Source organism: Nesoenas mayeri (genome assembly GCF_963082525.1).
Source record: "Nesoenas mayeri genome assembly, chromosome: 24".
Taxonomy (NCBI): domain Eukaryota; kingdom Metazoa; phylum Chordata; class Aves; order Columbiformes; family Columbidae; genus Nesoenas; species Nesoenas mayeri.
In genome coordinates this window covers 6,114,096-6,138,956 of record NC_137546.1, presented here as the reverse complement: position 1 = coordinate 6,138,956, position 24,861 = coordinate 6,114,096, and the positions used below count along the sequence as shown (strand labels likewise).

Below are 24,861 nucleotides of genomic sequence, written 5' to 3'. Positions count from 1 at the left end.
CACTAAATGGCTTTTCCCCCACCCCGCTTGGATTAAGCTCCATGTTGTCCTGTTTAATTTGGTTATTGCATTAGCCAGCTAAAGATGTAAGCTCTTATTAAAACAGCTGTTTCTGCTAAGTGGCCGTATAGAGTTGAAGAGCATTGTTCAACAGTTGTAAATACATTCGGCGGCATCCTAAACTGACTTTCTTTTGTGAGCGGATGTGCCGGGGGGGTTTTCCTCTTAGCAATAGGTAGAAACGACCAAAAGCAAAGCTACTTTCCAATCGCACGGTAATAAAGCCGAAAGCTGCTGGTAGGTGCTCTCTAATCGTTATGAAACAGCAGTATGGGAATTAATTCCTGGAAATAAAATGTTAGGAAGCAGCCGATGGGAAGCACTGGTAGAAAGAAATGGAAATGCTGCCAGCAGTCAGGATGGAGGTAGAAAGATGGTTTCCTATGGGAAGCGCAGGTTTTGGGGGAACGCGCCTCAAAAGTCCAATGTGCTGTTGGGTGAAAGGAACTGGAGAGCAGGATGGCGCTGGATGGGGTCGTGTGAATCCTGCAGGTCGCAGCAATACGGGATTTCTGCGTAACGCTCTGCAGCGAATATGTGACAAGCGGGGAGAAAAATGGCATTGAGACCCGTGGAAGGGCTTGAGCAAGTGGCAGAAGAAATACACGTCGTGAGAGCACCACTTGTTTCTTTTCCCCTTAATGGAGGGTGACTTAAAGTTTTTAATAGATGGCTGCTGAGCGCACCGTTTCGAGCTGGAAAAAGCGTTTGGGAAGAGCGATTGCTGAACTTTCCCCATGAGAAAGTACCCGTGTGTGCGTCTGCTTTTTTTTTAAGGACTTGAAGGCTTTAAGATCCAAAGTCCTTTAATAAATTAAACCAGCTTCAGATAGATACAGCAACACAGGGATGCGAGACAGGAGAATGTGCCTCGTCGGCGTTTCTTTGCCGCCTATGCAATATATTCCATCATTTTGAGCGTATATTTTTCATTGATCCTTTATACGACTTTTTGGTAGCGTTTTCTAAATCATTGTATACCTACATGTGCAAAAAGAGGAATCGATGCCTCTCCTCTTGTCTCTTACCTCTTGACACCACCCCATTAAATGCGATGAAACAGGTTTGGAGACAGCTCGGTAAAACGTATTATCTCAGATTTAGCATTGTGTTTGAACGTTTCCTTTGCTGCGTGACCAAAAAAATACCTTATATTTCATTAATTACCCAGAAGGGGTTACTTTAGCCAGGGAAAGCTTCACAAGGGCTTGCCCACACAATGCAAACACCCTCGCGCCTTGGCGGGCATTGTCTTAATTCTTCTTCCAGTTGGAGGGTCTGGTTCTAGTTCTTTTAGGGGCGGGTTTAGCTTTGTAAGTAAGTGCCCGGGGTAAAATCGCTGTGTGGTAGCGTAGCCCAATAGGGGGAGTCTGAACTTTAAATAAAGCCTTGTCTGAATTCCTTCCAGTTGCCCGTACAAAGAGATGAGCCTTCCCGCATGTCTAGAACGCTAATAAATTCAGGCTCTTGCGGATCAAAGGGGAAATGAATTGGAAGGCCTGGGGGCCTTCGCTTTACTTTAACAGTATGAAAAGTGTCCGTGAGACAACACTCAAGTTGTCTCTTTGACTATTTTTCTTTTCTTTTAAATTTATGCCCAAATTTTCCCAACAAAGCAAAAATAAGTTTCAGCAAGAGAAGTGGTGTATCTGCCCCACTGCCTCTCCCTTTGGTGGCAGAGGGTTTGCACCTTGGGATCGGGACAGATTCGCTGGATTTTGGCTCACTTAGCACTAGTCCAAGCGATCTGTGCTCATCTCATCCCCTCTGCCCCCAAACCCACCCAAACTGCGGCACGCTTCAGCAAAAATCCACCCGGGCGCTTCATTGCGGCAGCTGAAACAAAGTTGGTTTTCTGAGTCGTTCAGCTCGGTTTTCTTTCCTTTTTGGGGGAAAATCTTCCGTCTTCCCCTGCAAACCTTTTGGGGAGATTGGTTGCAATAAAAACCTTGGGTTTAAAAGCCCTGGTGTATGTTTTGACCTTGGGTGCCCTTTTTACGGCTTTGCTTTTCCTGCCTTTGATGTCTGAGCGCCGCATATTTGTGGCCATTTCCACAGGCGTGTGTTGTGCTCAGACAGACCCGGCCGCGCTTCCGGCCTCCAAACGCCGGCGCTCAGACTCAGGTTTGATTAGTTTCGACTAAGGCCAGGTTTTAGAATGGCCTGGGACTCTCAGATGGGTTCATTCCCAGCGGTGGGAAGCGGCTCTGGGATGGCTGGTGGGGTGGATGTAGCTGAGTTAGACGGGGTCTTAACTAAACCTGGTATGTCCTGACCCTCTAAAATACACTAGGGACAGCTCCGTCAGACAGGGGAAGGGACAATCCCTTAAGCTTTGGCTCTAAAAGCACAAAAGCCAATGGCATGGATGTTCATACAAGAAAAGCATCCGGGGAGCGGCTCCCGAGCAGAAGAATCCAGTGTATTAAATGTGTGTATTTGACTTACGTGGTGATAAAAAGCACCTCCAGCTGCTAAAGCTGGGTCAATAGTCACCTTCCTATTTGGGCTGATACCTGTTTCCCTGGCATGGCTCAAGTGCAGAGTGCGGGAGATGAGTCAGAAAAGCAGATGAGCAGCTGCCTTTGTGTTATCGGGGCTGGTACTGATGGTGGGGGAGCCCCACGGGATTTCAAATGTTGCAAAGAGTTTGATCAACTCTCCTTTTTTAGGTCCTTCCTTAATTTCCCCTCTTATCTCTGTGTCTTCAGCTCCAGCTCTTCTGCTGGGAAATAAATAGAAACTTGGGTTTTTGTACATCCTTTTGCTAATTCTCATAGTCCCGCTTTTCACACAAGCTCCTCTACTTCAGGTTTCTCTCCTCTCGAGGTCTGTTTCTATTGGTTTTATCCTTTGAAAGTTGGAACCTGCTTGTGAATAGGCCCATGGAGATGAATTCTGTAGGGATCTAGATGGTTTGACGCATCCCCGCGCCAAAACCAGTGTGTGGGGTGACTAAACTCAAGTGCTTGAGGACAACCCGGTGCTGCCGTTTGCTCCTTTTACTGAGTAGCGACTGGATTTCAAAAGCTTTCGGAGTGTGGGGGGGATGAGAACCTAAAATTTCTTTTCTGTCTTCCCAAATGTCATAAATGCCCATTTCTTGTGCTTCAGCATCATCCAGGTCTCCCCAAAGAAAGGGGTGTCTTCCGCTCGACCAGGTTCCTCAACCTGGTTGTCCAGCCTGACCATGAATGTCCCCAGGGCTGGGACGTCCCCAGTGGCACTGGGCTGCCTGTTATTGTCTCACCACCCTCACATGCAACAATTTCTTCCTTACGTCTAATCTACATCTCCCCTCTTTCCGTTTAACGCCATTAACCCTCATCCTACGCTACATGGCCTTGTAAAAAGTCCCTCTCTGATGAAATTCTCCAGTTAAAATTGTAAGCACTAATATTATTCAGGATAGCGTATAATCTCTTCTCTATTTGTTTACAGACCTTTCTTTTTTTTAAATATATCTTTATGGCAAGATGGATTTCTAAATTCCTGTTTTGCTAAGGGCTATAGTCTGCTGATCAGAATTGACGCTTTCTATTTCAAGAACGCGTATTTCCCTAAAGCACTGAAATTCATAGTAACAGTTTTCTGTTATTGAAGGTTTCAAAAACTTGCAGAATAAAAGAGAAAGGATTGCAAATACACACGTACTAAGAAAGCAATGGAGCCGTACGAAGCTAAAAGTCTTCCAGATCAGGTTTTATAATGAAATAATAATATTAAACGAGGACAGTTTTAGGAAATTATTAGAACTAATAAAATAAGGTCAGGGGGATGGTGTTGGTCATGGTGCCTGGGGTTGGCTTGAAATAGAGGAGATGTGTTGCGGCTCCACGGTGGAGCCCCAGCTGGGACCTCGGCTCTCGAGTGACTCACCCGGGGACAGAGACGCGCGTAAGGACTCAATGACTCCGGTTTGGTCTGTTCGGAGCACGTCACCCGCTTTCCACGCTCTTAAAAGACGTCACCGAACAGAAACCCTGTTGTGGAGTCGAGTGCTCTTCCCGTGACGTCTGCAGAGAAGGGGGTTAATGCCACTGAAGGAAAATATGTGATTATTGTTATTATTTTTCACTTAAAGGATGTAAGAGTCCCTCTCCTCCCGCAGCATAGACCCAGCAGCAGTAACAACGTGCAAAAGCCGATCGCTCTATGTGTATTTTGGTGACTCCTGAAATGTAGCAGATCAGGTAAACGCCAAACATGACATTCAAACGCAGTGGAAATCGGGGTGTATCTGTAATAAAATAACATGCAGACATAGTTAATAGAAGCTGCGTGGCGAAGCGTTAACTGTTTCTTGCTGGAGCTCTGTTCTGTAGCTGGATCCTTCCTTCGCTTCACCGGCATTTTGGTTCTGGAGGCATAAGAGGGTGTTTGGAGTGGGAGGGGGGTTTCCTCAGGTCGAGGTTGTTTTATTGCGTGGAAGTGGCAATAACAGTCAAAGCTCGGCTGCACAAATCCCTTCAGAACCAAGTCCTGGATGATTTTTATTTTTCAAGGCTGTTTTCTATGCCATAATGATCTATTTTCTAGTAAAAGAGTGGAACGTAACACCCCCTCGTCGGCAGGATCGTTGCCTTGGGGATTTGTGGCTGTGGGTATCAGTGGTTTTTAAACCTCTTGTCTTTACCGAAGGTGCCGCGGCAGCTGCGACCCGATCTGGGACAAAGATGGGCCTTGAAGTGGGGATGTGATGCGGTTCTCCTGCTATTGCGGGATAACGAGCTCCGATTAATTAACGTTACCCACCCAGCCCAGGAGCTCCTCTTTATCTGTGTGTAAGTCCTAGCAAAAGGTGTTTGATTTCACATTTGTATAAAAAACCTTGTGTCCATTCACGTTAAGCAGCATCTCAAAGCACGTTTGGTGCAAGTCAGCTCAAATATAACTGTCCTTTAAAACAATAAGAAGAAAAAGCATTCTTTTGTAGGCAAGGCCAAGGACTTGAGGCTATGGCAAGTTGGATTAAATGAATCAGAATTCAAGGTCTGGAGATCCCGCTGGGGATTTCCAGTTGGGTTTCCCCATCAGGAGCAGCAGGTGTGATGGGTGTATGGTGAAGAGGAATGATCCGTGGGATGCAATGGGAGAAGGGCGGTGTTGTATCGAAGTGAGGATGACTGGTGAAGCAGCTGACTTTGCAGGATACTTTCTCTTCGAGGAACACGTCACGAGATGTAGATACAATCTGATTATGCTTAAAAGTCGTCATGCTTAATATTTCACTTAATTGGAGAGTGAGCTGCTCCAGCAAACTGCCCCAGTGCTGGGCATCCGAGAAACACAAATGCACAGGTAGCGAGTGTCTTTAGCAGCATTGAGACACTGGCATAGTTAAGTAAATATTGACATCGCGTGTTTCTTTACTGTAAGTTATTCTATCATCATCTACATTGTTAATTAATCCATTTAGTGAACGCGTGTGAGAAGTTGTGAACACCTTCGCTCAGCTTGGACGTTGTACGTTGAAATGAGCCGAGCTGGTCTCTGAAGAGCTCTGGCAGTTCCCCTGGACTCGAACGCTTTTGAATTCTGCAAAATGTGTGTTTTCTTTTGTCTTAAGGAAAGCTCAGTTATCTCTGCACAATCTGCAGGTTTGCAAAACCTGTGTCTACAGGTTAAAAATCACTTTTTGAAACCCAGACTTACCCAAAGTGCTTTAGGTGGAACATGAGGTTTTCTGAGCTTCCAGATAGCACGGGAGTTTTTTTTAATGTATTTATTGTTTTCATTCTAATAATTCATTGCTAAAGGTGGGAGATCATTTGGGTTGTGTCCAGCCGGAAACAAACAGCTGAGGCTGGAAAACAGGTACAGGTTGCCCATTAAACCAAGGTTGTGGTTGGTGAGACTTGTGCTGGCGGAATCACAGAATCCCAGAGTGTCAGGGGTTGAAGGGCCCTGGAAAGCTCATCCAGTGCAATCCCCCCATGGAGCAGGAACACCCAGATGAGGTTACACAGGAAGGTGTCCAGGCGGGTTGGAATGTCTGCAGAGAAGGAGACTCCACAACCCCCTGGGCAGCCTGGGCCAGGCTCTGCCACCCTCACCCCCAACAAGTTGCTTCTCAAATTTAAGTGCAACCTCCTGTGTTCCAGTTTGCACCCATTGCCCCTTGTCCTGTCCCTGGTTGTCACCAGCAGAGCCTGGCTCCATCCTCCTGACACTGCCCCTTTCCATATTGATCCCCAGGAATGAGTCCTCCCTCAGTGTCCTCTTGTCCAGCTCCAGAGCCCCAGCTCCCTCAGCCTTTCCTCACACGGGAGATGCTCCACTCCCTGCAGCATCTTGGTGGCTGCGCTGGACTCTCTGCAGCAGTTCCCTGTCCTGCTGGAACTGAGGGGCCACAACTGGACACAAGATTCCAGGTGTGGTCTCCCCAGGGCAGAGCAGAGGGGCAGGAGAACCTCTCTGACCTACTGACCACCCCCTTCTAACCCACCCCAGGTCCCATTGGCTTCCTGGCCACAAGGGCCCAGTGCTGGCTCATGGTCACCCTGCTGTCCCCAGGACCCCCAGCTCCCTTTCCCCTACGCTGCTCTCTAACAGGTCATTCCCCAACTTACACTGAACCTGGGGTTGTTCCTGCCCAGATTCAAGACTCTACACTTGCCCTTGTTCTATTTCATTACATTTCTCCCTGCCCAGCTCTCCAGCCTGTCCAGGTCTCTGATGGCAGCACAGCCGATCGGTACCCAAGTGCTGCAGGTATTTGTGATCGGCCCCTATTTTATCTGTTAAAGGAGTACTGGCTTTTAGTCATAGGTGGGAACGTCATAAACCCATCCCTTTTATTATGTGTTGCAAAGTCTACATTGGACTTCGCCAAACTTGGATTCAAAGCTTATAAACTCTCCTGAATTATTTTTTCTGTATTTAAGGAATATATCTCAGAAGTATCTGGGGAAATTAAAAGCTAGTTTGCTGGTAGCGGGTAACGTAACAGCACTTGAAATGTGTTTTCTTTCTGATCCAGTGCAGCTTTTCCCTGAAAAATGAAGGCTGTGCTGTGCAGGCAGGAGCTGAGCTGGGCAACGCTTGGCTTCGTTAAACCCGCTTGGTCACATAAGCGATTATCGCGGTTTTCAGTTCTTGTGCTGTCGAATGACACTGTTTTCCGAGAAAAATCATTGTCGTCCTTTCATTTGCTGTGAAAATAGAGAAGGATGAGGAGTGAAATGACTGGGGTGGAGCGGGAACGGTGGGATACTTTTCGTCTTAAAGTATTATGGAAGATTATGGAACGAGAGCTCTTTAGGCGGATCGGGACGTGATAACTAAAAGCCACATGCGGCGCTTTGGGCACCCGCGAAAAATTGTTTCGAGTTCCATCTGCTTAAAAATCGCCATCGCTTCATGGTGCAACATGGGGATGCTTTAACTGTTCCTCAATTAAGGACGCTTTAATATTTCCCCTTAAAACAGTCTTCAGCGTGGAGGCTCGTAATGATGATCTAAATGTGTGCGGCCTCTCCAGCAATGGATGCGGTTACTTGTCAGCGGTTCCTGCGGCTCCGCGGATGCTCCTGGTGTCACCGAGCAGCTTTGCCAGGAGCCTGAGAACCAGCCCCTGCCCCGAGGGGCTCCTGCAGCTCATGAAGACAGGGACCCGGTACCCAAGATAACGCTCCGATCTTGCGGCAATTTAGAACGGAGTGCAGCCCATTCAACAAGCTGCTGCTAAATTATTCTTTCTCAAGCTGTGCCAGATAACTTCACGCACCAAAGCAGTGCAAGCCGGAGCTTTTTTAAGCTGAGGTTCTCCAGCACCAGCGTTGCTTCTTTCTTTGTGGATCTCCATAAGAAATCATCTGTACAACACAGAAGAGAGGAAGCTCTTTGGGTAGGAGACCCACATCTGGCAGTAGGAGTTATTGTTAAGAGTCTTGTCCCGTGGTCACCTCCTCTTTTTATTCTATAGGCACGTTATCGATGTGTTTGTGTTGGGGATGAGCTCATTAGCAGTGGCAGGTTCGGTGCTGCTGGTGCTGTGTACGAAGTGTCTCATATGGAGGAAGGCGAAATGATTTACCTCTGCAGGGATGGAAGATGTGACTTCACCCTTCTCTCTCTAGTCCATCAGATCAAACTTTGAGGGGTTTTTCTTAAAGAACTTCATTGAGTTGAGTGCGATGGCACCTCCTTCCTCCTCCTTTGCAGCCCTCGGGTGCCTGGAGGAACCTGTCTGCAGAGACACGTGCCCTGTAGCTGGGAACGGCTCATATGCTGAATTTTGAGACTCCACCTTGCATAGATTTCAATGGTAGATACCTTGATTTTACCTTTTATAGGGTTGACCGTTGTCTTTTGTTTGTCATGTCCACTAAAAAGACGCCCTGTGTGTTAATCAACGCTCAGTGCTCCACATAGTATCACTTGCCTATAAATACGGTGCCCGCCAGTGCATTAAACATCATTAGTTCATCAGCACCCAAGATAAACCTTCTCTGTGATCTGTCCTCGCAGAGGTTTCATCCCCAAACCAGGAGGAGGCAAGAACTGGTGCGTAAAACATCTGCAAGATTCTTGTCTGCAAGATTCCCTGTGCTAATGCATGAATTGCTAATTAAAGAATTTCCAAGACTTCAAACCAGGTAGTAAAAACCTTGCGGTGTTCAAGGGAAGCTGTGGGAGATGTGTTTGCAGATCAAGTGTCACTTTTCCCACTTGTCATTGCTTTGTTAAATGTTGCGTGTCCCTCCCAGGGCTGTTCCCTTGAAGCTCAGCTGTTCTTTGGAGGTGTCTGCGCTCGTTCTTTGCCCTCTTGCTCTGCAAATGAGCCCCCGCTCATCCCCTTCACCCAACCACCCTCCAGCCCGCTCGGGGATAAGCTGCATCCTACTAAGATTCACCTCCTGCTCTCTCACCTGAAGGACAAAACTAATCTTAGAGGATCACGGAGCTACGTGTGACTTGAGCCGGTGCGAACATGCCCATGGCTTTGCTTTCTTTTCTTTCTCAGTGCTTGCAAAATTCATTTTGGCCCCTCGGTTGGGGTGAGGAAGCAGCAAAGAATATGGTGTGTGCGCAGCCCAATTTTGGGCCATGCCCGGTTCCTCTGCTCAAATGCAAACAAGGAGAAAGCACCAAGCAAGACGGAGTATTTGCTTCAGCTGAGAAAGGTGCCGGCTGCTGTTTCACACTGAGTTTCGGATGTCTCGGGTAAGGCGGGCGCTTTGATGGGTGTAGTTTGGTGTTAGGATTAAAGAGGTGGATCTGGCTCTGCAGGGACGCGTCCCCGTGATGCCTCTGGAATGTAAGGACCGTGTGTTTGGTGATTTCAATAAACCATAGTTTTGTGTTGAGGGTCACTAGTCTTCTCCACCGTGGAAATCTCCGTTTCTTTCCCCTTCTTGTCACCCAGACATGAGGGAATCGCTGGACACAGGACTTGGGCTTTTTTCGTGCTATTCCTGAGCAGACAGATGGGGTTTTGTTAATTGGCAGAACTGCATTAAGCAGGGTGAGCTCTGTTATTCTAGGGCTGCTGACTGGCACTAAAGGTGGTTTTATTTTTGTCAGGGCCACAAAAATAAGGATTTGGGCAACGGGGGAACTTGGGAGCTCTGTCTCATTGCAGGGAATAGCAGGAGTGTAATAGCTGTGTAAAATCTTCTAATTAGAAAAGCAGCCGAGCTGTTTAGGCTTGTGAACTGCACTGAAATGCTAATGATGGAGTGTGAGAATGTCTGGAAGAACGTTCTGGATTAGAAATTAGGAAGGGTTCTCCTGTTTGAGTGAAGTTCTTGGGTGTTATTAGTGTGCGGAGTAACTAATCGTCCAGCGTGGTAGGACATGACGGTGTTGGGATCACCCTGGAGCACAGATGTCTGGGCTGTCGAAGCCGTGGTCACCTCACAGCACAACCGGGATCAGCACCAGTGCTTCCCAGCTCCGTGCCCTCTCTCCCAGCTGTGCAACGGGAGCAGGATCCCAAATATGATATCCAGACCATCTTGGGTTCAGGTGATGCTCGGTAGTTGGAGCGTTCTGTATGTTCTAACGCAGCGATGGTTCAGCTCCTTTCCTTATTGTGGACCTGCTGCTCCTGTCCCGGCCCCGTCCAACTTCATCCTTGGGAACAAACCTTCCAACACTTGTATGGTTTGTAAAACTGATGTGAATTCAGTTACCGAAGGTTTAGACTATTACAGGAAAGTGAGTTCTTTTGCAAACTGATCCCCACCCTGGCAGGAACCAGGATTTGGAGTTTTAAAAGGCAAAATGGAAAGTCTGAGAGGAGGGAACTGCCAGTTGAAAAGTGAATATTGAGAATGGAACAGCAGTGTCATAGGGAAAGGGTGATTTAATAGCTGATTTTCTTACCCATCTTACCTATCCCGCAGTGATTTCTTGACCCAGACATGAGGGAATCGCTAGACACAGGACTTGGGCTTTTTTCTTGCTATTCCTGAGCAGACAGATGGGGTCTGTACCTTTTGCAGTTTCTCGGCCTCCTAAACAGCTGGAAATGGGTTCCCCGAGCACGTAGCCCTGGTTTTGGTAGCAGGGTGACATACACCTTACCCAGGTCGCATTTGATGGGGTTTATTCCCAGTATATGGTTGGTGGCTGAGGGGTGCAGCTCCTGGTGAACCAATGCTGGGGAGCTGGGGGCTCTCTCCCCGCTCTTTTATATATATATATGTGTCAAAATATATGAATAATCTCTAACGGTGCATGTACACATTGTAGGGTACTTACAAATACCCTGACTGTTACAACTGCGTGTATTGATCAGTTCATACATGTTTTAAGGAACAAGGAGATGCCTCGGTGTACATCATAAGACGACAAACAAAAATCTATGTTTGCCTTTAATATACAGCTCTAACGAGCAGCACCACCTAAACCCACCGTTCCCAGGTCCGTCTGCACTTGGGCAGAAAGCAAAGCAAAGCTTAATAATTGATGAGAGCAGCACAGCCCCGGCGGATCAAATCTGGAGCAATTCCGGGTGATATTAAGAAATACTTCAGCCTGTTGAGTCTTTTCCCCACCTTAATATTTTGGAGTCGTGGTTTCAGGACCATAGTAATGACTGTGAGCAGCGGCCGAGCCGGGCAGGGCTGTTGAAGATTAATGGGGCTGTTTCGAGTTCCTGAGCGCCGCCTGTATTCTGCAGCATAATGGGAGTTTTAATTAGCACAAGCAAGTACAATCATAAATAACCCTCCTGAAATGAAATGAAATTTTTAGGCTTCATTGGCATATTCCCTGTGATGCCGTTCCCTCTCCGGACAGGTAACACCCTGACTTTCCAGCTGAATGGAGCTGAGGAAATATATCGACTTTTCCATCTCTTCGAAGAGTCCGTGTGTTGTAGGAATAAAATATGAATTTAAAAAATATGGAGGTGGCTGGTGTTTTATGGAGGAAAGTGGAGTGTTAGTGGAGCATCTCCCGTGTGAGGAAAGGCTGAGGGAGCTGGGGCTCTGGAGCTGGACAAGAGGACACTGAGGGGGGACTCATTCCTGGGGATCAATATGGAAAGAGGGAGTGTCAGGAGGATGGAGCCAGGCTCTGCTGGTGACAACCAGTGACAGGACAAGGGGCAATGGGTGCAAACTGGAACACAGGAGGTTCCACTTAAATGTGAGAAGCAACTTGTTGGGGGTGAGGGTGGCAGAGCCTGGCCCAGGCTGCCCAGGGGGTTGTGGAGTCTCCTTCTGTGCAGACATTCCAACCCGCCTGGACACCTTCCTGTGTAACCTCATCTGGGTGTTCCTGCTCCATGGGGGGATTGCACTGGATGGGCTTTCCAGGGCCCTTCAACCCCTGACACTCTGGGGTTCTGTGATTCTGTGGTTAAGCTAAAAGGAGTCAGCTAGTGAGAAGTTTTCTATACCTGAGCAAGAGACGCTTTCCTGGCATGTTGTTCACCTCGCGTTACCTGAGCTGGTGCAGACATGAGCCACGCTGCATTTGTGGCTTATTTTTGTAATTACTAATATTTTGCAGCTTGGTCCGAACCTGGATTTAACCTTATTCAGGCTGTGCTTTGAAAACCCATTTCTCGGCGACGCTGTGGTTACAAATACACCCAGGACAAAGTTCCCAGCTACACGGATATTCAGTCTCTCCACCCACAAACCTCGCGCATCGAGGAAAATCCCTGTGGGATTAGCAGGATTTAAACACCGTTTCTTCCACCCCAAACAACCTTTCCAGGTCTGAGCTGAAAATAGAGGGTTTACGCTCATGCTTGGGCTGCAGCTGAAGAAGCTGGAGCCAAAAGTCCCAAAATCAGGTTGCCCGTAGAAACGCTGAAGAATGGATTGGGTTTTGTGTCGCGCTTGCACTGCTTTGGTGTATTGGCTGATAACTGGATGAAATGCAGCAGGGGAGGCCAGGACCGGGGGTGATTTACGTGCTGGGGAGCTGTCTCCAGTTCTTTTTAATTTAGAGATGCAAAACCGAGCTGGAAAGTAATGAGCTCTGGATAATTAGCTGCTTGTCTGCAGGTGTAACTATTGCAGCTGCCTACAGCTGGTGCTCTTAATATTGCTGATTTTGATTTGAGAGCATTATGGAATTAATAAGATGCTGGAAATACAGTTAATTTGTAACAAAGAGGATGTTTTTGTTGTTTTCCTCCCCTCTGACCCCCACCCTTAGGTTGGCTTGGCTGTGAGATGCGGCGCATGTGGACCTGAGACTAAGTAGTAAGTGTTGTGTTAGGCAGCAGTCATGTCTGGCGTGCATCAGAGATTGACAAAAGGCCTGATCTCATTTATCATTAGCCAGATGGGAAGCAGCATTTCAAATTCCTGCCCTGGTATTAAGTGGCTTGTGGTGTCATTGCTGATGCAGAAAACGCAGCGCAGGACGTTACCTGTGCGTCAGGAGCAGGAACGCGGCACGGAGCGATGGACGTGGCAAGAAAGACTTCGGAAATAGAGGTTTTGTGGAATGGGTGTTTGAGAAAAGCAGCTAAGTTGGGGGATTTGGAGGCGTATGAATAGAAGGGGCGCTTTGCGTGCGGCTGCTGCAGCGACGGCGCCGTTAGTCGGGGTTGTTTGGGGAGGTTAGTGCCGCCCCCAAGCTTGTTGATGCTTGAGATGAGCTTTGAAACAAGTTGTATTATAGGGAGAGCGTCCACTGTGAGGGTGGAACCAGCTGGGATAAGGAGCGGAAGCTGGTGACACTGGAACCTGGACAAAGCTCGGGGGCTGTTATTAATGAGTATTAATTGGAATGGCAGAAGGGTGGACAGGCCTCAGCACTTTGTGTTATCCTCAAATAGTTCCAACGGGGAACAAGGTCCTGCGGTCAGTAATTGGGAAGAAAGGAGCCAGCGAGACCACGTGGAACATCAGCGATAGTTACGAGGTGCGCTTCTGGTACAAACAAAAGGTAAATACCTTATTGAAGGTATTTGTTACAATAGAAAGTGTCCCATAAATGAGAGCTTTAAGAGGATTCAGTGTTACTGTTAAACACGCAGAATAACACGAGAGATTAAAAAGGTCGTTTACACAAACACTTCATTGATCCACTTAAGATTTATATGTTTGACAAAGGGCGGGTTGGTTGTGAATGTTCCCTACACGTGTTGCGGTCAGGAGCTTTATATTGGGACATAAAATGCAGAAACAAGCTTAGTAATGGTATGTGCCATAAGATCGCTCTGTGTACAGGCGGTTACAGACGGTGAATGTGGGGAGGTGATGTGCTGCTCTATCGCACAGCTCGGCAGTTTTAAACCATCAACCCCATTTTTGCGACTTTACAAACACCTTTTGTTGTTTTCCTTGATTTTTCAAACATTTGACTCACCAGAACCGCATCCTTCGTGTCAGAATTAAATATTGCTGTAAAGCTGACGTGGCCTTCAAGGAATTCTTCACCTGCAGCTCCTAGTTTTGACCATATTGCTGAGCGCTCGTGGCAGCAAAAAGTCATATTGTTCTTTTTTCCCAGCTAAAATGACAGTGAACACCCAATATTGAACCAACAACCCTGTGGTACAGTCAGCGCTCTGATCCATCCTTCTCTTTGACATCTCATCATGTGGCGTGATACCAGTTGCATCTAAGTAAACTACAATAAACTCGCAGATTATTATGGATGGGCAGCTCATTCCTTTGGGGTTCGACCGAAAGGCAAGAAAATAAAACCATGTATAAATTAGAAAAGGAAACCCAAACCCACCCGCACAGGTGGGAGACGCAGGCGCTGGTTGGTGGTTTATCAGTTCTTAAGCCTTTAAACATTTTCCAAAGTCCTTGAATTACATCAGGCTTGATTTTTGTGGCATTGATTATCTCTCATCTCTTATTAGCAAGAGCTGCTTAGCAATGAGGGGGGTAAGGTGCCAGGTTCCTGTGAGCGGAGCCGCCAGGGACACCGGGGAAAACCAGCGGGGGCCTGTGGGATTAAGGGCTCGACTCTGCAGATACGCCGCGGATTGAATTATAGTCGCACGGGCCACATTAAACCTGGGTTTATCTAAGTCTGGAACAGTTTGCTTTGTAACTGGATGCTTTTTATTTCCTTGGATGCAATTTGTTTGGTTGTAATAAGTATTTCAGAGCGGATGGCGCTGTTTTGATCTTATAGATATTTCTTTTCCGTGTGACGTGTCACTTGGTGGATTTTGGTGGGGTTTTTAAGGTTTTAGTTTGTTTTCCCAGCTTTCTTTCCCTTGGCTTCCACAAAGCAGCCTGTGGAGAGTTTATTTGCAAGGGAAACTGATTCCAAAGCACTTGTGAACCACCGGCTCGTGGTCTCGCAGCACTCGGGGCGGCCGCGGAACCCCCAGCGAAACAAGTCACAAAGCATCTTGCTGAGGAGTCTGCGCCGCGATTTAAGTCTCTTTCCAACAGGGAGCATTGATGCTTTCCCAGCTCTTCATCGCAATGCAGGGTCCTAAAACACCTGTGCTGTAGGTGAGTTTATCTTTTTACCTTCTGCTTGCTTTTGCAAGCTGGATTTTTGTATCCTCTTTAAACATGCTCGGCGGAGCGTGATGCTTTTCTCTTTTAGCCTTTGAAGCGAGTTTGTGCAGTTTCTGCACCTAAACAAGGTGCTTCTGCTGGTGGGATGGTCACCTCCCGCGTTTTAATTGCGTGTTAAATAGAGAAGAGGCTGCAGAGGAGAAACGCTCTGATTTTAACAGCTCCTTGCTGTCAAATATCCCCCTGCTCAGAGGCTTCGAAAAAATCCCTTTCGCCGAACAAACGGAAAGAAGCGCTTGAATTTGATGTGGTTTCTTCTGTAATCTCGCTGGATGATCTTTATCTTGTTTTTTTTCTGGTGTTTAATACAGAGTTTCGCTGCGAGCAGGGACACACACACGGGGATTATTGTCTAATTCGCTCTGTTTCTGTGCACGGATAAAAATCGGTCGTTTTGGGGTGGGTTTTGGGTAACGCGTCCGCATACGTGTCCTTGGGTACCTGCGGGTGTTTTTACTCCGGGGAGAAGGTGCTGGCATCGGGGGGGAAAGAAGGAGGGTGAAGCGGTTGCTGGTTGCTATAAATGAGCCGAGGTGAGAAGCTGCTTGAGGGAAAACGAATCCATTTGGGAATAAAACGCGATAGTGGTTTTTCTTTCCCTCTCCAGTCTTGGAAGCGGGAACAGAGCAGAAAAACTTGTTCCAATTCCTGCCGTGAGAGCTTATTTTACTGCATATCCTCAGGTTGTTCGTTGCTGTAAAAGCGCACAAGAATCTTGCGGTTATTTCAGTTTTGTGGGATGATTAGAACAAGCAGACAAATGTGATTTCTGCAAGAAATTCCTCCTGAGTTGTATTTAACTCTGCATGTGCTGGTACCTCCAAATGCTCCAGCTGATGGGCAGCTCTGCTCTGCATTTCTTTTCTTGAATCACTTTACAATCACATTCTCCCTCTCTGACTGTGGCTGATTAATGAAAAGATACCCTCCTCCTTTTAAGGGCCACGTCTGGTTTCGAGAAACCCTCTCTTTGCTCTCCAGGTGTTACTCTCTTCGCTTACATTTTCCCACTGAGTCTTTAACAGCTCCTGCCATTCCCCTGCTTGCGATCGCGGCCAGATGGGAGGAACACGCTTAGGTGGAGTTTTAAATATGTATATAGAGATATTTCACGGCCTAATGAGCCCTGAACAGCGACGAACAGAGTCAGTGCTTCCCACCGGCCTGATTTCAGAGGTTCCCCTTGTTCCTTCGTCTCTTGTTCCTGCGGAGCTGCAAGGAGCTCTGAGAACGGCGTCAGGTTTGCCTTTAGCTTTGCTTTTCCACCCTCCCCTCTCCCTTCCCTCCCTCCTGGATCATTTCGGAGGCGGCTGCACAAATAGCAGCAGCGGGTGACGTGGGCGGCGAGGACACAGCGAGGGGAGGAGGAGGAGGAGGGCGCAGGATCCTCCGCAATCGGGTGCCAGGATAGTAACGCTGAAGAGCTGCTGGGATTATTCAGCGCATCCTCGTTTTCTCACCGCCGTGGTTAATTAAGCGCCGCGGTAGAGCCGGGCTGGGTTGTACTTTAACACCGAGACGTCGCTGTGTGCGATGGGGTTGGTGCCATTTGCGTCTCGACGGTACTGAAATCTCCGTGTGGTGGAACAGGACGAGTGTCCCGAGGATGTTTTGGACGTGGATAAGATGATGCTGATGGATGAGATTTCGCTTCCCACCCCCGTGACATCCGTGGTGCCGCTTTTCACCCGCTTCTAGGAAAAAGAGCCTCGTTAGCGAGTCTGCTGATGAGCTTTTGCCTGAAATACCAGCAATTTACCCCAGGATGGGCTCGTTTGGCATTGGGAGCGCAGGGAAGCTGGCGGCTCCTCCAGCGAGCAGAACAAGCTCTGGGAGGCTGGTGGGGCTGTGGGACCCGCACACCGGCCCAGCTCATCGCAGAGACTCATATATTGGTAATAATCGCTTTCTGCAACCATTATCTCATTAAGGCTTCCTGGAATTTAAAGTGTTTTGGGCCCTCTCAGTCTCACGGTCAGGTCAACAAGGTTTCTTTTTAATCTGATGGGAATCATCACTTCCTAGAAGTGATTTTAACCGGTAACTCTGAAAATCCCCCCAAAGTGCCCATTCCTTGAGGCAGCTCTTCCTGGGGGTAAAAAGAGAGGCCGACTCTGCTCAAAGAAGATTATATTCTCCTGGCTTATATAAGTTCTAAAATAAGAAAATAAATCCTAACCTTGTGGAGGATGGAACCGTTTTCCAAACTCAGGAACCATCTCTTTTGAAGCCACAATTGGTTCAACTAATTGTCAGAACTGCCTTGAGATCGGAAATCTCGGCTGTAACAAAAGCAACTGCTTAAAACCGTGTCCCCATCCTGGCCCAGGTCAGGGGGTGCTGTGAGTGTCGGGACAGGGTTTTCCAGTGTGTTTCTAATCCTCCTCTCCCAAATTTTGCCCTTCTGTTGGTGTTTTCCGAAACTCAGGAATGAATAGAAACCCCTGGGGGTGAAGGTTGGAACCTGTGGCAAATCCTCTCGTTGTTTCGCTGCATTCGAGATTTTCCATTTACCTCGCTTATTAAAAACCTCTTTATTTTATTAAACCATAGCACTTAGGAGCAAGTCTGCAAGTTGGAGATGAGCCTTAAAACCTGATAAAACAAGTTCTTGCACTCGTTTGAAAGGAAGATCCAAGGGATGTAGCGGAGCGAGCAGCGTCCGGGGAGCCAGCGGCGCCGGGTCCTCCTCTCGCTTCCCTGGATCTGGTTTATACCTGCGGGTTGAACAGGGACGTGACTTAGTTGTGAAGGTCAGGGACGGTCCTTTCCATGCGTAATCCTATAATGCGAGGGGTTTATCGCATCTGGTGTTCCAACAGTGGGTATATAATGAAACGGGGAGTTTTTAGGGGAATTTCTCAGCCTTTTGGCGATGTGTTTGGTATTGAAACAGTGGGATGTTGTAAATCTGCTTCTCTGCTGTAGCACGGCTGTCGGAGGAGGAGATCGGGCTGGGCAACGGTCCAGAGGTTGTGTCTGCACCTTCATTTTGCCCATTGGAAGGGAAGGGAAGGAGGGGGACGTGGCGCTGGCATCACCAGCACCTCTGGTCCCTGTGGACGTTTGGGCAGCAATGATGCTCGGAGCTCAAACCTGCCATGCAAAGGGAGGATTCATACAAACCGCAGCCTGAAAACTTAATTCAAGCAGCTTTTTTTATCATTTGAACAAACCCCAAGAAGCATTTTCATTCCTTTTTTTTCATGTTAAGCCTCTGCCGCCCCGTTCCGATGTGGAGCCTGTGTGCAAGGAGCTGAGTTAGTGTGGCTGCTCTCGTTTTCCAAGAGGCTTCAATGTGCGAAGCCACCAGCAAAATGTGAAATACGAGCATGGTGTTTAGTGGAAAATCCTTCAGCAAGTGAAATGGGGCTTTGTGGTGCCCGGTATTGAGCAGATGTGCCCGATCAAGGTGTCAGCAAAGTCAGGAGATTTCTTTGAACTACCTGCACCTCAGTGTTTTATTCCACAAGTAAACTGAACTCTAAATTATTTATTGCATAAAGTATTTTTCCTTTATTTTCTCTCAGATTCCCACCTTTTGAATGAAAATTAATTCAAATTTGCCTTTAACCCTGCAGCAGATCATCAGAACTTCAACCCGACCTGTTCTAGAAGCCGTTTTGGGGGTGGACGGGGAAAGGAGCCACTGGTTGAAAAGAGACAAACAAGGACACAGCGATCCCGTGATCGCCACCGCTGCCTTTGTCCACAATGCCGTGTGACCAGCAGCGTTCGCCTGGCCCCAAAAAGGCTTAAAAAGGCTTAAAAACCAATTCAAAAAGAAGGGGGATTCTCTCGCCAGGAGGAAGGTTTTGTAGCTTGGTCGCTTGTGGTTCCTCTCGCTGTATTTCTCATCCAAATCTGCGTTTTGAAGCCGCGTTTCGCACCCCCCGGGAGGATCGTGGGTTGTGTGTGAGTCCCCCCAGGTGTCCGTGTGTCTGTCTGTCTGTGGCTCCCTCCGAGGTTTCTTTCCTTGACTCCATGGCAGGATCCCCCGGGGTCCCGTGCAGCAGCCGCTGGAGGATCGGATCTTCACCCCCACCGTCTCCGCCGTCTACAGCACCGTGAGTATCGCGGCTGCCGCTTCGCCCGCAAAACCCTATTGTTGATCCATTTTAAAGCCCACAATTCAAAACAAAATCAAACCCACAGCTTCTTTTCCCTCCTACAACCTCTGATGCTGCACGAGCGATCTTTTTGTTGCCTATGAGCAAGAAATCTTGGGGATTTGGGGTCCGTTCCCTTTGCGCAGCGACTCTAGTTTTACGGAGCAGAGTTTCACCTGCTTCAAAATGTGTTTGGCCAGATTTTCTCCATCTTCCCCGGCTCGTGCGTCTCAAAGGACGTTCTGAGCGCATTAGTGGCTCCACATTTCTAATAGTTTCTTATCGGAAAAACAATCGAGGAAAACTTGTTTTACACGCAAAACAGGGAGAAATATTGAGTGTCTCAAGGAGTTTTAACTTAGGGACGCAGCGACGTTGATTTGTGAGCACGTGCTACCGCTTTCCTATTGTTCATTTCTTTTTCTAAACAGCAGTACTGGAAGCCCAGCGTTATTTCTAAGCTTTGCTAAACCCCGGGCAAGTCCTATTTTGCTTTTTTAGTGGGAGAGCATCAATATTTTTAATGCCAAAACGCCTGACTTTTAAGCTGCTCTTTTATTTGGAAAACAAGAAGAAAAGCTGTAGGTGGGAGAAAAATTCGCTGTGTTTTTTACGGTAATAGAAGCTGCTGTATGGGGTTTCCTCCTTCCCCCTGTTGGCATCAATAATAAACCACTCTTGGGGCTGTAGAGAAGAGTTTTGTGTCTCTTTAAGTGCTGCAAAGCCCAGCTTTGCGCAGGATTAACTGCAAAGTGTTGGCCTAACCCATTGGGCCAAGAAGGGCAGAGACTCAGGTAGTAGTTGTGTGTGTATATATATGTGTGTATGTATGCAAAAAAAGCAAACCCAAAGGAACACAAATGCACAAACAGTTGTAATAAATAACTCAGTTTATATTGTGTCTTATATACGCCATACAACACTTAAAAATATCCAAATTCCTTTTTTTGGGGGATAAAGAAGGGTATTTTTGTCAATTCTTCCTTCAAAAGCCATCATTCAGATGTGTGTGGGAACATACGGCTGTAAAAATGTAAATGAATGTAAAATATAAAAGGAACTGTGAAGAATGACCTTAAATAGCTTTTCAGTGGGGAAAAATACCCCTGTGCGGTGTGTTCCGGGAACAGGAGCCGGCGCTGGGACCTCGGCGCTGGGCTTGGGGAGAACACATTGTGCTGTTCAGCGCCTCTGCTTGAGTGGTGCTTTTGGGCAAACAGAATGTAGGTGTGAGCAAAGGGCAGTGAAAAGCGAGTGCTGGACTCCGAGCTTTCACCAAATCTGCAAAGGTTTCCTTGTGTTGAATTGCTGGGGGGGTCACCCAGTATTTACATGATTCTCTCTTTTTCCTTCAGTTCTTTTTTTTTCCATGTATGGAGTCCATTTAAACCACTTCCATCGTGGAGATAGCACAGTGGAGCACGTTGTGTGCTGGGAATACATTTTACACCATTTCACAGTATCACAGTATCACAGTATGTTTGGGATTGGAAGGGACCTCAAAAGATATCTAGTCCAATCCCCCTGCTGGAGCAGGAACGCCCAGGTGAGGTCGCACAGGAACACGTCCAGGCGGGTTGGAATGTCTGCACAGAAGGAGACTCCATACCCACCCTGGGTACCCTGTTCCAGTGTCTGTCACCCTCACTGAGAAGAAGTTTTTTCTCCAATTTAAGTGGAACCTCTTGTGTTCCAGCTTGATCCCATTACCCCTTGTCCTATCATTGTTTGCCACCGAGAAGAGCCTGGCTCCATCCTCGTGGCACTCACCCTTTATATATTTATAAACATTAATAAGGTCACCCCTCAGTCTCCTCTTCTCCAAACTAAAGAGCCCCAGCTCCCTCAGCCTTTCCTCACACGGGAGATGCTCCACTCCCTGCAGCATCTTGGTGGCTGCGCTGGACTCTCTGCAGCAGTTCCCTGTCCTGCTGGAACTGAGGGGCCACAACTGGACACAAGATTCCAGGTGTGGTCTCCCCAGGGCAGAGCAGAGGGGCAGGAGAACCTCTCTGACCTACTGACCACCCCCTTCTAACCCAGCCCAGGTCCCATTGGCTTCCTGGCCACAAGGGCCCAGTGCTGGCTCATGGTCACCCTGCTGTCCCCAGGACCCCCAGGTCTCTTTCCCCTACGCTGCTCTCTAATATGTAATTTCCCAACCTACACTGGAACCTGGGGTTGTTCCTGCCCAGATGCAGGACTCTACACTTGCCCTTGTTAAATTTCATTAGGTTATTCCCCGCCCAACTCACTGCGTGTGTTTTCATTGGTATTTTATCTGAAGGCTGAGGAAGGAGAGAAGCTGAGCCAGAACTGCTTTGGTGCTTCGTTCTTTGGTGTTGAGCCCTTCAGAGAACAGGCCCTTTGTCAAGTCCTCGTTATCCTTTTTGGAGGGGAATATGCCAATTTTCCCCTTATTTTGTTATTTTGAGCCGCTGCTGATGTGGATCCCTTTGCAAAATCACAATATTGGTATCACTGGGAGATCAGCGGATGCCAGGACTGAAGTCAAAGGGAGGTTGCAAAGCTCAGCCAGTTCCTACACATCGCTGCTCTCATTTATTGATCCCTCCCCGTTTCCCTGAATCATCTAAATAGTGAACTAACTTGTACAGAGTTTCACCCAGATAAATATTATCGCGTCTATAAAAAGACTTGAGTATCTGTACCGATTGCGTTACTAATGTTCTGTTTTACTAACAGTTTATCTCCACACAGGTAACACAAGTAGCAAGACAACCAGGTCCTCCTGCCCCATCCCCTTACACTGCACACGAGATAAATAAGGGACACCCCAATCTCGCCGCGACGCCGCCGGGACACGCGTCGTCCCCCGGGCTTTCGCAGGTAAGACCTGGCACCGTTGCCTCCTACTTTGCTTTTTGGCTGATTTGCAGCTTCGCTGCTCAAAATTTGACGCAACTGTGACCAGCGGTTCAAACTTAATTAGCGAATAATGTCTTTTATGTGGCTCGAAGCTTGTGGTGCCTTCTAGGTAGCGCTCAAGGGCATCGGTTTGTTGATTCCGTAACAGAAACTAAAAGCAACTTCAAATATAATAGGAAACGCTTATGGAGGAACATTCCTTGGTGCTGCCGTGGGGCACGGCCTGACTGTGGTTTTAAACGCCATAAAAGTGCCCCATGTCCATGGGTTTTGCCGTTTCAAATGTTTCATAGAGGACGCTGCAATTCCATCATTCTCCTGGGGGACAGCAAAACGAATCGCAAAAAAGAACGCTAATAAAAGACACGAGACAAAGGACCCATTACCCAAAAAAGGCGCAGAAGAAGAGATAAATAGGAGTTATAATAAGAACGGAGAAATAGCGTTTAGTGAGATATGTGGAATAAATTGGGCTTTTTGTAGTCTTGGTGAGATAAGTCTTGATGCGAGTGGAGAAGCTTATGTTAAAAAGGAAGGGGCAGGAGAGATGGGGACGTAAGAGATACGGGATTGGGGCAAGCGGATGTGTGAGAGCACCGAGCAAAGGCTTATGTTTCGTTTGCTCTTGTTTAATTTATCCTTGTTCAAATAAGTGGAATGAAGCAGGAAGACGTGAGTAGGTCGGCTGGTAAGTGGTTTTATTCAGAACGAGATGTTGAGTGGGGATGAGAAGCTGAGGATGGGCTGGAGCTGAGAGCCCCTGGAGTCCTGCAGCTTCCAGACCTGCCAGCCTCTGATTTGGATGAAATACTAAACTGCAGCTGACCTTTTATACCGGGAGATGCGTGGAAACAAATAAGGTCACGTAGGGAGCAACACTTCACTTTCATATTATGCTTTCTAGATAAAACTCAGTGGGCAAACTGGAAACCTGCGTTTGAAAAGGTGCAAAATCTCATCCTTTATGGAGCGGGGAATTAGAGGCTGAAGTATCATCAAGATTACAAGTGGCTTGAAGGCATTAGTGGCGTTTCTTGCAGTTTTTTTGCTTCACGGTTTTTGGAAATAAAGTCCCTGGTTTGGAGGTTGAGGGAGAACACAGAGCAAACCCTCGAACTTTGTCTGGCTTGTGTCACGTAGCAAGAAATCCATTCCTGGGCAGCCTTGTCAAGCTAATCATGTGGCAGATAACAAGAAGAAAGAGAACGTTCTAGGCAGCCTCTTGACAAATATTCTAATCAAGGATTCTTATTCTTCCCTTCATATTTTCCCGTTGAGTCAGTGTGTGCGCAGAGCGGGCTCCGGCCTCACCTCTCGTGGGATTATAGGGATTCCTAGAAAGCTGGGCTTTGGTAGTAAAGCAGCAAAACGAGCAGTTTCTGTTCTTCCACAGCACCTGCTCACCTCTGAGCACCTGGGACACGGCACCAGCGAGGATGGAAAGGGGTTCGGGAGTCTTCACAAAATCCCAGAGTGTCAGGGACTGGAAGGGCCCTGGAAAGCTCATCCAGTGCAATCCCCCCATGGAGCAGGAACACCCAGATGAGGTTACACAGGAAGGTGTCCAGGCGGGTTGGAATGTCTGCACAGAAGGAGACTCCACAACCCCCTGGGCAGCCTGGGCCAGGCTCTGACACCCTCACCCCCAACAAGTTGCTGCTCATCTTTAAGTGGAACCTCCTGTGTTCCAGTTTGCACCCATTGCCCCTTGTCCTGTCCCTGGTTGTCACCAGCAGAGCCTGGCTCCATCCTCCTGACACTGCCCCTTTCCATATTGATCCCCATGAATGAGTCCCCCCTCAGTGTCCTCTTGTCCAGCTCCAGAGCCCCAGCTCCCTCAGCCTTTCCTCACACGGGAGATGCTCCACTCCCTGCAGCATCTTGGTGGCTGCGCTGGACTCTCTGCAGCAGTTCCCTGTCCTGCTGGAACTGAGGGGCCACAGCTGGACACAAGATTCCAGGTGTGGTCTCCCCAGGGCAGAGCAGAGGGGCAGGAGAACCTCTCTGACCTACTGACCACCCCCTTCTAACCCACCCCAGGTCCCATTGGCTTCCTGGCCACAAGGGCCCAGTGCTGGCTCATGGTCACCCTGCTGTCCCCAGGACCCCCAGCTCCCTTTCCCCTACGCTGCTCTCTAACAGGTCATTCACATGAACAGTTACAGGGTTACACGTCCCCGCAGAAAGCTTTCTGTAGCCCTGAGCTGTCAGGGTTTGCATGAACTTTGAGGTGATTTTGGTTAACACTAGAATCCTGGATGTTCTTAAGGATATCTCACTTCAACCCCGTCAGGTGCTGAGTTTCAGTGTTACATTATGGTAAGGAACTCTCTGGTTGAGCAGGGTGTTGGGTGAAAGCGTTACCTGTTTGGTGCATCTCCTGTGGTTTCATTGAACGGCACCTTGTACTCACGTTAAAAAATGAGGTGAGTGGAAATTTCCTGTTTCCAGACCGCTTGGAGTTTTGTGAACTCCTACTGGGATCTCATTCATTTTGTTTTCTTTTAGATAAGCAATCCAAATCCCTTAAATCTGTCATCACTTGAGACCTTTTCCATGCTGTAATTGTTCCTTTTGTCCGAATCTTGGTCCCCTTCAATCCTGCTATTTCCCTTTGGAGGTAACGGGACCCGAGCTGATGTGATATTCTGATGAACGCTTAATTACTGGTTTTATTTCTTCATGGCGATACGACACTTCACAAACTACTCTGTGTTTTAACCTGATGATTTAACATCGAGCAAAGGGTTTGTGTTCATCCAGCGGCGCTGAACATAGCGGGTGTGTGCATGGTGAGCGGCCTGTGCCTTCTTGGTTTACAGAGTAATTAAAAAGGT

The 24,861-nt window shown here is 47.9% G+C and overlaps 1 protein-coding gene across 7 annotated transcripts in view; it reads left to right on the top strand.

Annotated features, from left to right (window-relative positions):
* EIF4G3 (eukaryotic translation initiation factor 4 gamma 3) overlaps window positions 1-24,861 on the top strand; it is a 132,040-nt gene that overhangs the window by 18,012 nt on the left and 89,167 nt on the right. For 5 of the 7 annotated variants that reach the window (XM_080358645.1, XM_080358640.1, XM_080358641.1 and 2 more), the window contains exons 2-3: window positions 19,018-19,093; window positions 21,857-21,985. The exons of 1 other annotated variant lie outside the window; for it this stretch is intronic. In XM_080358645.1, coding sequence (XP_080214771.1) covers window positions 19,018-19,093; window positions 21,857-21,985 — 205 coding nt within the window. The remainder of the gene's footprint in view (window positions 1-19,017; window positions 19,094-21,856; window positions 21,986-24,861) is intronic. One more of the 7 variants, XM_080358642.1, reaches the window with a different exon arrangement.